The sequence below is a fragment of the Balaenoptera borealis genome (genome assembly GCF_965194805.1).
Source record: "Balaenoptera borealis genome assembly, chromosome: 1".
NCBI lineage: Eukaryota > Metazoa > Chordata > Mammalia > Artiodactyla > Balaenopteridae > Balaenoptera > Balaenoptera borealis.
The window spans coordinates 118289804-118302277 of record NC_138860.1 but is presented as its reverse complement, the minus strand read 5'-3'; the positions used below and the strand labels follow the sequence as shown (position 1 = coordinate 118302277).

The 12474-nt window shown below is 36.4% G+C and overlaps 1 protein-coding gene across 3 annotated transcripts in view; it reads left to right on the top strand.

Annotated features, from left to right (window-relative positions):
• Positions 1-7561, top strand: part of SH3GLB1 (SH3 domain containing GRB2 like, endophilin B1) — a 34525-nt gene extending 26964 nt beyond the window's left edge. For all 3 annotated transcript variants that reach the window (XM_082408559.1, XM_082408558.1, XM_082408557.1), the window contains 3 exons: positions 67-167; positions 5923-6151; positions 6542-7561. In XM_082408559.1, the coding sequence (XP_082264685.1) occupies positions 67-167; positions 5923-6151; positions 6542-6649 (438 nt within the window). In that variant the 3' untranslated portion in view covers positions 6650-7561. The remainder of the gene's footprint in view (positions 1-66; positions 168-5922; positions 6152-6541) is intronic.
• Positions 7562-12474: the final 4913 nt, after the last annotated feature.

The following is a 12474-nucleotide window of genomic DNA, read 5'->3' as shown; positions in this document are numbered from 1 at the left end:
TCCCTTAGCGTGTGCCACTTTAAGTAGATTATAGAGCTAAGAAGTGACTGTAACTTTCCTTTACAGGCCCATCATCTCCGCTGTCTGAATGACTTTGTAGAAGCCCAGATGACTTACTACGCACAATGTTACCAGTACATGTTAGACCTCCAAAAGCAACTGGGAAGGTGGCAATTTCCTTTTCATACATGAAACTCCTGATAAGAGAAGAAATTCAGATTTTTCCATATGAACTAGTAATAGAGGTGAAAAATAGAAGAATTAAAGGCTTTTATTAGATTGCTTAGAATCAGTTTTTTTTTTTTTTTTTTAAGGAAAGTGATTATCACACTTCTGAGGTAACAAAGACATTTTGAGCTCTTCTGGCACAGAAAAATGTTAACAGGGATGGGAAGATAATTTAAGTGAATACCTTTTTAGTGCTGTGTAAAGAAAGCTTAAAAGCGTTTGAAGTTCACTTTTCTCTTGAATACCTTTGCAGGTGGTTGAGGGAGATATAGTTATATTGACACTTAGTTGCCCTTAGAGGTAAACTAATTTGTACTTATTCATTACTTGTTCACTGTTAAAAAGATTTTAGAATATTCTGTAAGACCTCAAGCCCATTGATGTTATTATTTTGAGTGTGGTAATATACTTTACAGCACATATGTAAAGCAGCACAGCTCAATCATTCGTTCTCAAATATTTATTGAACACCTCTCGTATCCAAGCACTGTTCTATACTCTGGGATTATATCAGCAAGCAGAACAGGCAAAATTGCTTACCTTTATGGAGCTAACGTTGTAAGGTGACACTGAAAATAAAAGATGTACAGGACAAACATGGTCTCTGCTCTCACAATGAACACTTAAAGTCTAGGTAGAAGTACAGGCCATAGGTGGATAGGCCATGTGATAAGTGGAAAGAGAAGTTCAGATTACTGTAAGGGACATCTAACTGTGACTCAAGTGAGTCTAGCAAAGATTCACAGATGAAATTATTTTAGTAGGAATAGTCTAGATGAAGAAAGAGGCAGGGACAAATATTCCAGGCAGAGGAGGAATATGTATATGAAAGGGCCAGAGGAAAGAGTGTGGCAAGTTCAGGAAACTGACAATAGTTCATTCTGGTTGGATCATAGTGTTCAAATTTCAAGTGGGATAGTAGATGTGGCTAGAATAATGAAGCCAGGTCATGTCATGAATGCCCTTTAAAATAAGTAATGATAAGGAGTTTGGAACTTACATAGTGAGGAACCATTAAAGCAGGGGAGTGATATATAATATTTGAAGGAGGAATATCAAGAGAAGTTATTTCAAGGAATAAGGAGAAAAAAAAAACCCATCACTTTGTTCTTCCTTTCTGCATATTAATCCTTCAAAACTAGACTTAGAACAAAATTAGGCATATCCACAAAACCAATTTTGGATCTTGAAAATGAGTTGTAGTCTAATACCACTGGTTATTCTAATAGGATTTACAGAAGTATTTACACTTCTATATATTTGAAGTTTTGTTACTGGTATTAATATCTGAAATCAGAACACTATATCTCCACATCATTACAAGTATTTTAAGCCCAAGAAGCCTTAGTACTTCCTGTGCACTTTGTCCTGATACTCTCACAGTGCAGCAGAGGGGTTGCTGTTGAAACCATTCATTCTTGCATTCTGCTTAAGGCCATACAAATGTTTGGAACTCAGCCATTCACACAAAATCTAGTCATTGATGTGCTGAGGTAGGTACTGTTACTATCCACATACAGATAAGGAAACAGAAGAGCTAGTTATAAGATTAGTAATTGTGTTTTATTTTTAAATAATTGGAAAGTTTAACATATTGAGCTACAGTGGCAGGAAGTCTAGAGTTTTTTAAAGTTATCAGTAAAAGTTCTTAGAAGGTGAAGATGGCCTTTCAGGGTTTTTTTGTTTGGTTTGGTGTTTTGTTGTTTTTCTTTTTACCATTAATTTCCCAAAGTTGACATAGGTAGACCTCAGTGGCTAAACAAAAGCTAATTATACTAGTAAATTTGAAAGTAAAGTCCATGGTTAAAGACTTTAAAAATCATGTGTGTGTACACAAACATATGTAGGGAGAGAGAGCTTATCTTTTTTTTTCTCTTCAGAAATGTATATATTTAATCACTGCCGAGTTCACTGAGGAAGGGGTGCTAGGAAATGTGTTCTTAACTTTAGAGTGAAACTTGAATTAGAAATTATTTCTTTTTATCATTAGAACCCTTTTACCCATCAGAGGAACATTTGCTTTTAATTTTTACAAATGCCCTATTCTAGGCATCAAGGATACAATGTAAACAAAATAGACCATATCCCTGCCTTCGTGGATCCTGCATTCTATTTAGGGGTAGAAGGGAGTAGAAAATCAATGTCTATGAATTACATAGTCTATTAGAAGGTGATAAATGCTATGGAGAAAAATACAGCAGGGAAGTACCTTGGTTAGAGTAGAGGTTTACAGTAGTCAGGAAAGACAGATTGGAAAGATGTGAGGAAACAAAGCACGCAGGCATCTTAGAGATGCTCCAGAGAGGAAGTACAAAAACTCTAAAGCAGGAACATAGCTGTATGTTCAGGCAACAACAAGGAGAGCTTAGCTGGAGATTAATCCAGGAAACAGGGAGCTAAGATATGTAGGGCTTTGGAAGCCACTCTTTGGACTTTGGGCTGTACTCAGAGATGAGGAAGTCTGGAGGATTTTGAGCTGAGGAGTGACATGATTTGATTTTAACCTTTAACAAGATCATTCCTGCTGCTCTGTTGAGGATAGATGTTAGAGGTCATGAGTATAAGCTGACAGACCTGTTCGGAGCCTGTTGCAATAACTTGTTCAATAATCCAGTCAGGAGATGACGGTGGCTTGGATCGGGGTGATTGTGATAGATGTGGTAGAAGTGCTCAAACCCTGGGTGTGTTTTAAAGATAAAGCCAGCAGGGTTTGCTGACAAACTTTCTGTATATGAGGCTTAGAGCTGTCAAGAATTACTGCAAGTGTTTGGCCTGAGCAACTGAAAGAATGGAGTTTTGGTTAATTAAAATGGGGAATGCCCCAGGAGGAGCAGGTTGGGGTGGGGAAGGCATGTGAGGTATATCAGGAGCCCAGTTTTGGACATGTTAAGTTTGAGATATGAAACATCTGAGTGGAGATATCCAATTTTAGGATATACAAGTCTGGAAATTGGGGGTGGGGGGTGAATTAGAGGTATAAATTAGAGAGTTGTCAGCAATATCAAGGATATTCAAATCTGTGAGACTAGATGAAATTACCAAGGGAGTTAAGTACAGGTAGAGAAAAACAGAGAACCAAGGGCTGAGCCCTGAAGTACTCCAACAAAGAGTTGAGGAACCAGCTAAGGAAGATGGTAAGGAATGAGCACTGAGGTAAGATGTAAACCAAGTGTGGCCTTGGAATAAGCTGTAAAAAGTGAGGGGAGTGGTCCACTGTGACCACTAGATAGGTCAAGTGAAAGAGAACTGTTAGTGGACCATTGGATTTTGAACATTGCTGACCTTGACGAGTAGTTGTAGTGGAACAGTAGGAGCAAAAGCTTGTTTGTTAATGTAAAGGAATGGAAGGAGAGGAACTGTGACAGTAAGTTTAGATAAGTCTTTCAAGGAGTTCTAGTGTAAAGAGAAACAGAAATGAAGCACTAGCCAGAGGAAAAAGTGGAGTCTAGCACATTTTTGTGGGTTTTTTTAAGATAGGAGAAATAAGAGCATGATTGTAATCTGATAAGAATGATACAGTAAATGGAGAAAATATAATATTAGAAAGAAAGGGAAGGATTGGTAGTGTGATATCCTTGAGAGGAGATTTTGTACACAGGTGGAAAACTTAACCTTAAAAAAATTAATCTTAAGAGCATAGATAGCTCATCTGTAGTAGGAGAGTTGACCAAAGCATGGATGTTTCCTGATTGGTTTTTTCTCCTCTCAGTTAAAAAAGGAAGCAACTTATCAGCTGATTATAAAGGTTAGGGGAGAATTGCTGGAATTTTGAGGATGGATGAAGGGGTATGAAATAGTCATCAGTAGAATGTTTAAAGTGGGTAGACTAGAGAAATGTAGTGTAGTTGCCAGGCAGCATTGTGGACCCGCTTTAGGTTCCTACTCATTCACTGAGTGTGAGACCAGACAACATGGTTTTGTAGTTTTTTACTGTCATAGTACATACATGGATACTGAGTAGATAATTAGATTTTTTACCAAACGAGTAGTATGAAGTAAAGGGCATAGGATATGAAGTCGTACGCAAGGAGGTGATTATAATAATTTACCTTGGACACGAAGGGCATGTTGGTAGGATGATAGACGGTAGGTCTGTGGAGGACTGTAGATCCAGGATAGCCTTGTTGAAATGAGAGTGCGAGGGGAAACAAGATGATGGTCAGAGAGTGGGATGTTGGAAATTATGATTATTGTAAAGGTTATAGTTTTTGGAATTGATAAGGTCTAGATGAGGCATTGGGAGTGGGTGGCTGAACTAGGGTCAGCCCCAGAATCACTGGAAGAGAAGAGCTCACGGATCTGACAGGCCAAAGTTCAAATAATTGTCTACATGGATGTTAGAACCACCGAGAATTAAGATACACTGTTAGTGAGCCAGGAGCTAAAATCCAGAAATAAAGGGAAAAGAATGAGACACCTGTAGATGATTGCAACAAGAGATGGTAGGTAGTATATAGTTGAATAACATGAAATTCAAAGATTAGGTAGGATTGGTTAGGGAGAGGAGTATAGGAATGGTAATGAGGAACGTGCAGCTCCTTCAACATCCACCTCTAGGCTCAATGATAAAGGGAGTGTGGGAGATTAAACACAAGCATCAGGAGGTGAATGGAAGGGTTAGAGAAGAGGTTAAGGATAAAGGGAATTTTGCTGCTGGCTGACTCATTTCCAGATGGCACAGGAGTCATGAAAACTATTTTATGAAGGGATTAATTTCACCTACCCTACCAGATGAAGCATTTTATATTTTAACTAATGGATTTATTTAAACTTAAATATGAATTTTCATAGGATTTTTTTCAACCTTAGAAGTGGTTGGATTAGAATGATGATAGGCCAGCCATCTTATGCTGTTTTCCACTGAGTATTATTGGAGAAACAGTAGGCTTACAATAAATTGAAAATTATCTTTAAACTATTTATAAGCACATTGATCACAGGGATTTCACTAATTCCTAATAAAACTTTTATTTTTCCCCTAAAAAATAGAAGACAAAATGAACTTGTGACATCTGCCCTATTCTCCCATTGAGTCTTCATTATGTTAATTATCAGTCATAACATATTTGAATGTCCATCCCCTCACTTGTCTACATGTCCATAAAGGAATGGTATTGTTTCATGTTTATATCTCAGCTTGTGGTAGTGATGTTGGATATGTAGATACTCAATAAATACTTGAATGAACAGGAAAATGTGATTGGATCAATTTTATGAAAAAGAGTTCAATTATTTAAATATTTCTCAAAGAATTAACTTGAGAAAACTTCGCTCTTGTAGTAGTATCTAACATTTAAGTAAGTTTTTCATTGGTATTTTTATTTAACAATTCATAAAGGGAGGAAAAGATTAATAGAACATACTTATAGAAGGTTGTTGGAAATATCATAAACTCATTTTTCTGGAAAAAGAAAACCGTTGTGTTTTTTAAAAACTTTTTTAAGTTTATACTTGTAAAGATGGCTTTGAAACAAACTTTCAAGGATTTTATATTTAAAAACAACCTGCATTTTCTCTAGTGTAATTGACCCTAGAGGGGTGAGCTGGATAGTGCACTTTGTCATTAAAATATTAGCATCCTCAAATCTTTAGCCAAAGTGAAGGTTGGTAGAAGGTAAACACTGCCCCCAAGTGGTGGTATACAGGAACTTTGGTCACTTGCAAGTAGATAATTGGCCATTTTCTTTTCAACAGTTTTCCATCCATTTATCATTGTAACAACAACCAGACTTCTGTGGCACCTATACCATCTGCTTCATCAAACGTGATTGGTTCTTCTGCCTTGACTTCAACAAGTGGCCTAGTAATCACCTCTCCTTCCAACCTCACTGACCTTAAGGAGTGCAGTGGCAGCAGGAAGGCCAGGGTTCTGTATGATTATGATGCTGCAAACAGTACTGAATTATCACTTCTGGCAGATGAGGTGAGTAATGTGGGTATAAAAAGAAAACTATATCATAGATCGACTTACCTTCCAGTATAACAAAATGCAAATTCCTCATTACTTATTTGGAAATAGTTTATTATGAATGTTTTCTTAGATTGAGGCGGGTTATATTAACATTTTATAATTTTTTAACTACTATTTTTTAACAAAATAGAACATCACAGAAATATTTAAAGCTTTTAACTGCTAAATAACTAGATTTCTAAAACTATCTCTAATAAAATCCTTTATCTTTCACCAAATTGATAATAATGTTTAAATTCTTTGATAGTGAATAATTTATACTTTAAACAAATTAAGTCTGATTAGTTTTCTGTGTGTTTATTTCTTAACATAGTTAATAACTGGAAATGTTTTATTTTGTAGGTAATCACTGTTTTCAGTGTCGTTGGAATGGATTCAGACTGGCTAATGGGGGAAAGGGGAAACCAGAAGGGCAGGGTGCCAATTACCTACTTAGAACTGCTCAATTAAATAGGTGGACTATGAAAAGATACACCGTATTTATATACAATTAACTCTTAATAAAGCAGGTTTAAGTATCTTCCATGTTAATGTCTTAAGAGACTGAAAAGAAAATACTAGCCATCAAACTGGCCTTTCTGCCAATAAAATTGCATGGTAAATATTTCATTACAGAATTTATGTTAAAGCTTTCATGCCAAGAATGTTTTCTTACAAAATTCTCTTTCTACTGAGGTTTCACTAATAAGTAGCTTCTACTTTTGAGCCCCAACTTAAAGCAGAACTGTTTTCTACTGAATTTTTCATTAATGGCAAGCTTTTTCTTTTACGTAAAATAAATTTATTGTGAATTGATACGTGACTCATTTATTAGGTATAATTAATAGCCAAAGAATAAAGTTAAAATTTGTTTTTAACTGTTGGTCTAAAAAGAGCTCTAGGATGTAAACCTCTTTTGTAAAAAATATAATGTTTCTGAATGTTTTCATAAACAGAAATGCAGTTATACCATGTTTACCTTGTTTTCCAGCAGACATGGAATGATTACAATATTCTAGTTCAGTGAGTTATTTTGAGGATTTTTTGTTTTATTAAACACTACTGAATGATTTCTTAAGAGTAACTAGTCCTTGAGAATTATTACCGTATTTCTCTAGTACATTTGCGTTTAAGGTTCTAAAACATCTGGGACAAATTCAATTCACTAAATAATGTTTTTAAGATTGTTCAATTGGTACTGTTTAATCCATAATCAGAATTGGATCTGTTAAGAAGATACTGCAGTAAAGAGATTTTGTTCTTATTGAACAACAAATCCTTATAAAAATGGATTAGCACAACTGTGTTCATTATAGAGTAAATTGTATGCAAACAATACACTTTTGGTTACTTTGAGCCTACAAATAAAATTTTGAAAATTTACTAATGAACTTAGGTTATCTTGATCAGGCTCTCTAGTTATGAAACACACACTAATGAAATGATTAGTGATATACTTGGAATCAGAAAATTGCTATTTGGACCACTGCTATGAATCAGCAGATTATTTCCATGTCAGGACTTCTGCTCTCATCTTCATTCATTCATTCTTTAGTCAGACATTTGTTGGGGGCCAGGCACTATGCTGATCAACTGGGAATACAACCCTGAACAAGATGCACACAGTTCTTCCCCCTACAGATCTTAAAAGACTGGTGGAGGATACTGAAAAATAAGTAAGCAATGGTCATATAACAGAATCGGTGTCATGATGATAGAAGAAATATAGGGTTAGTGTGTTTCAGAGCTTTGGGAGTCACCTAATTCAGATTTGGGGAGTGGGAGATGGTTTGGAGAGGAAGTGTTCTAGGCAGAGGAAGAAGTTGTGACAGGCCTGGAGCTAAGAGAATGTAGCACATTCTTAAAGCTAAAAGTAGTTCAGTCTGGCTTATGCATGAAGTGTAAAGGTGAAGTTAATTTCTTCAGGAAGTGTTAATGTGTCAAAATGATATTTTTCTGGTACTTTAAAAAATGAACACTTAGCACAAAAGGATATTTTAAAATGGTGTTTAAGAGTTCCTAATAAGAGCTTGGTAAACCTGTTGATAATTTAATTTACAGTTCACATTTTAACAGTAGTTGTTACATTTCTGTGCTGTGAGACAAATTCCTCTGCAGTTTTATAGTTATACAAGATGCTTTGATTCACACTGTGAGTTGCCATACTGTTAACCCCCAAAGCTGCTCAAGCTGGTTAGTTAGCTTAGAACCACTTGAGTGAAGCTTTTTCCCCCAGAAAGGAAGCTCTGTGGCCAGCCTAGAGTACCATCTATTATGTTATATAAATCAAGATTTAGGCTTTAAAAGATCATATAAAAAAATCAGGTCAACTTTAATAGCAACTATAAATTAGGTTTATGACAAGTAGAGTAGTAAAAGGGAAAGAGTATGGGTACTGGAGTGAAATTGTCCTGGATTCAAATCCAGTCTTCCTCACATACTGTGCTCTTTGAGCTTCGACTCAGATGTCATATAAACTGCCATTTCCTTGTTAGCAAAATGGGGATAATAATTATGCCACCTTAAGGTTATTGTGAGGATTTTATAGCAAAAAATAGTTTTTAAAGCAGTTATAAAGTAAGTATAAAATCTGTAACTATAGATTTCTAACTATCTTGTATGTTAGATAATTTTTAGGGAAAGGCTTGGCACAGTAGAAACATGCTGTGAATATGTTTTCCCTCGTTAGCCCCTGTAGCTTCCTGACCTATCCAGACGGTCGGCCTTGTTTATGACTATGTACCAGACAGACATCTTCTGTTGCCATGCTCTGTTCTACTCCTTATCAATTCTGTCCTCCACCCTCTTTAAATCAGACCCAGATCTAGGTTTAACCTCACCATAGTCAGTGTACATTTTTATCAGAACCTTCTGCTTTCCATCAAATGAATGTTGATTATAGTAACCTAATAATGTACAGTAGCCTTCAGTAATGTGAGGGTTCAAAGGTTATTTTGTGCCTTTGTCCACCACAAATTTGCCACAATATGTGGGCTCATTCTTATGTTTATTGTTTTTTATTTTAGTGGGGTTTTGTTTGGTTGGTTGGGGGGTTTTTGGTTTGTTTTATTTCGGTTTGGGCTTATTTTATAAAGTCACAGGTTTAATTTTTACTCAGGTAAAGGCCCATAGGTTCTTAGGCATGGAAGAAGAGCTTGGGAAGCCTCTTAATTCATGGTGCAATTCAGAATTATTTAAATAATCTCTGTGCCCCTGAGCTTAATCTAAAGGGATAGTAATGTGAAGGATGCATTTATGAATGAAATAGTAAACTTGGAAATAATTGTAGGCTCCTTTTACAAACAGAAAAAAAAGTGATTGGATTGTTTATGTATTTGTCCTGAAGGTAATTAACCTAAAAGATCATTGCATTAAATTGTTTTTTATGGTGCTAATCAGAAAAATTCATATTGTAGGAGACTGGGTCCCAGAAATGGGAATGAGCCTCACTCTGAGTAATGTAAGAAATACGAAACCTGGGTCCAGGGTCACTAGTGGGCTAGAGTCCATCCTCATAGTCTGCTGTTATCCTCACCAGAACAAAGGAACAGAGTGTGAATGGAGGAGCTGGTGCTGGGAGGACATGCAGAAGATGAAGGACCACAGGACAAAAATCAGCATCTTTGTGTACCCAGAGAGGCCTGGCTTACTTTCATGCTTTGTTGACAGTATTCCTTAAAAATATCTTCCCTAGCTCCCGAACACCTGAAAGTTTGAAATATGTTGCCCTAGTATGTGGCACTTCAAGTCTGGGTGAGAAGCCATGATAATAGATAGGAGACTTTGCAATTTGACCTACAGCCAGCTTTGCCTCAACCCCTTCTCCAGATGATTAAGTGGCTCTTAACTCATGGTGAGACTCCAATGGGGGTCTTTCAGGTGGTTGTCCACAGCACAACTGCCCTTTCTCCCACATTATCCTAACGAGAAAGTCTGCTCAGCAGGGCAGTGGTTCTCAGTGTGGGACCCCCAAGACAGGCAATGTCAGCATCACCTAGGAACCTGTTAAAAATGTTAAGTCGTAAAAAAAAAAAAAAAAAAAAATTAATTCGTATCTCCAAGTACCTTTTTTTTGTACTTATTTGTTGTCTTCAAGGGGCTATAAAACTAGTCTTAGTTCTTCCATGTAACATTTTAAAAAATATTTCAAGACAAAAACTGAATTCTGATCTTCTTTACTGTGTTCTAGCACTAATCGTAATTATATAGTTACTTTTAATAATTTATTTGTTTAGTATATATCTGTTCACTCTAGAGTGTAGGCTCCCTGAGATTGAGACTATTAATTCTTTTGATCACAGTTAAATTCCCAACTCTTAGCAGGAGACCTAGCATATAGTATGTACTCAGTATTTGTCAAAGAAAGAAAAAATGCAATTCTTAAGTCTTATCCAAGCTCTACTGAATCAAACTCTGGGGGTAGGGCCCAGCATTCTGTTTTTACAAGCCATTTAGGTGATGGTTACACTCTCAAGTTTGAGACCCACTTCAGTAGAATAAAGAAATCGTGCCTTTTACCTTCAGACGTGCTATGTGACATCGCTTGAAAATTCTCCCTGCCTTCTGTATACCAACAACACTGCTCTCGAGTGTAGAGGAACCTTGCTGGGCTGTATTACAAGTGGGTGTGAAGGTATGTGGTATGCTTAGTGTAAGAAAGGGAAATATTGCTTGGAATGCCAGTACTTGGTTGCTGTGGAGGGTTTCTAGGGATGGATCCCTTAGTCTGAAGAAGGGTAAGCACTACCACCACCCACATTTCCACTCAACACAGTCACAATTTGACATCAAAGCGCCCTGACAAACCATTAAAGTTATATCAGACTAACGTGTACACCCCGGTGCTCAGGTTGCTAACTCCGCTCTCCCTACTTCAAAGGAGACTTTTTAAGAATTGTTAATGCTTTTTTTAATACCACAAGTCATAGATGCATTGGTAAAAAAAGGAAAAAAAGAATATATAGTTTAAAGATAAAAATCACCTATAATTCCACCATCCAGGGAGAACTACTGTTACTTAGGTGCATAGACTTCCAGATTCGTCTGTGCTTTTATAGATTTTTTTAAATGGGATCAAGTTGTACATACTGTTTTGTAACTTTTTCACTTGACAATACCATGACTATCCTGCCATGTCAAATATGTTTCTATATCTTTTTTTAATGGCTGCATGGTATTTCATCTTATGTGCCACATTTTATTAAACTACTGTTTTCAGGTTGTTTCCAATTTTTCGCTAATAAACTGCTTTAAAGAACATTGTGTTGTTAAATCTTTTATGTGTTCTTAATATTTCCTTAAGGTGAATATTTGGAAGTAGAATTGCTAGTGTAGAGTATGCCAGTTTATAAAAGCTTTTGTCGCTGCCACTTTGCCCCCTAGAAAACTTACCGGCTTACACTTTATCGGCAGTATAAGAAAGTATACTATTTCTTTTTGGAGGACTTCCAAGTGAATGTTCTTAGAACCTTCAGTTTAAAAATAAAGGGTAAAAGGAAGATAAAAAGACCCTGCAAAATTAAATCCAAGATCAGTCTTAAATTATTCTGACATCATTTACTGTTCTACCTTCTGTTACGTATTTTGTGATACTTTGGGAATGTTTGTAGTACTGGCTTTCCCCTTGCTTTAATTCAGTCTCCTGGAAGCACTGACTTTCCTGACTTCTGCCGAAATGGTAGGAGAACAATCCTAAACAGACTGGAATCTTGTGATAATTTTGATGCAGGCTTATTGTTGCATTTAGGGAGCATGGACATAATAGGGAAAGTAGAAACTGGAAGGTAGGCAGAACATCGGCTCTCCCACTTGGTTGCCTGGTTTTGTGTCAGTCAACCTCTTTGAGCCTGTTTGCCCATCTGCAGGAATGAGAATAATATAAACCTACCTTGTAGGGTTGAAAGAATTAATCATATTATGGGCAAAGTGCCTGGCACCTAGTAGATAATAATAGAATTTCCACCTAAGTATGTTAGAGCAGTTGCTATTATCTATCTGAGTGGAGTAAATATCACTGCCATTGCCAAATAGAATCTTCCTTGAAAGGTGTCACAATAAATGGACATTGCCTTGTACATCCTACCTACAAAATCTAGCTTTTAAAGGATGTCTCATTTTTTCCACACAAGTAACCTAACCAGATAAAACTCCCAGACAGGTAGCTAGTGGAACATTTCAACTGCTATGCTTTTATGGCAGTGTATCAAAGTGATAATCATATTATTCTAAAATGGTAATCATATTCTAAAATGGTGAGCTGGACACGTCAGCCATGCCAAACTTCCCCTTCTGACTGA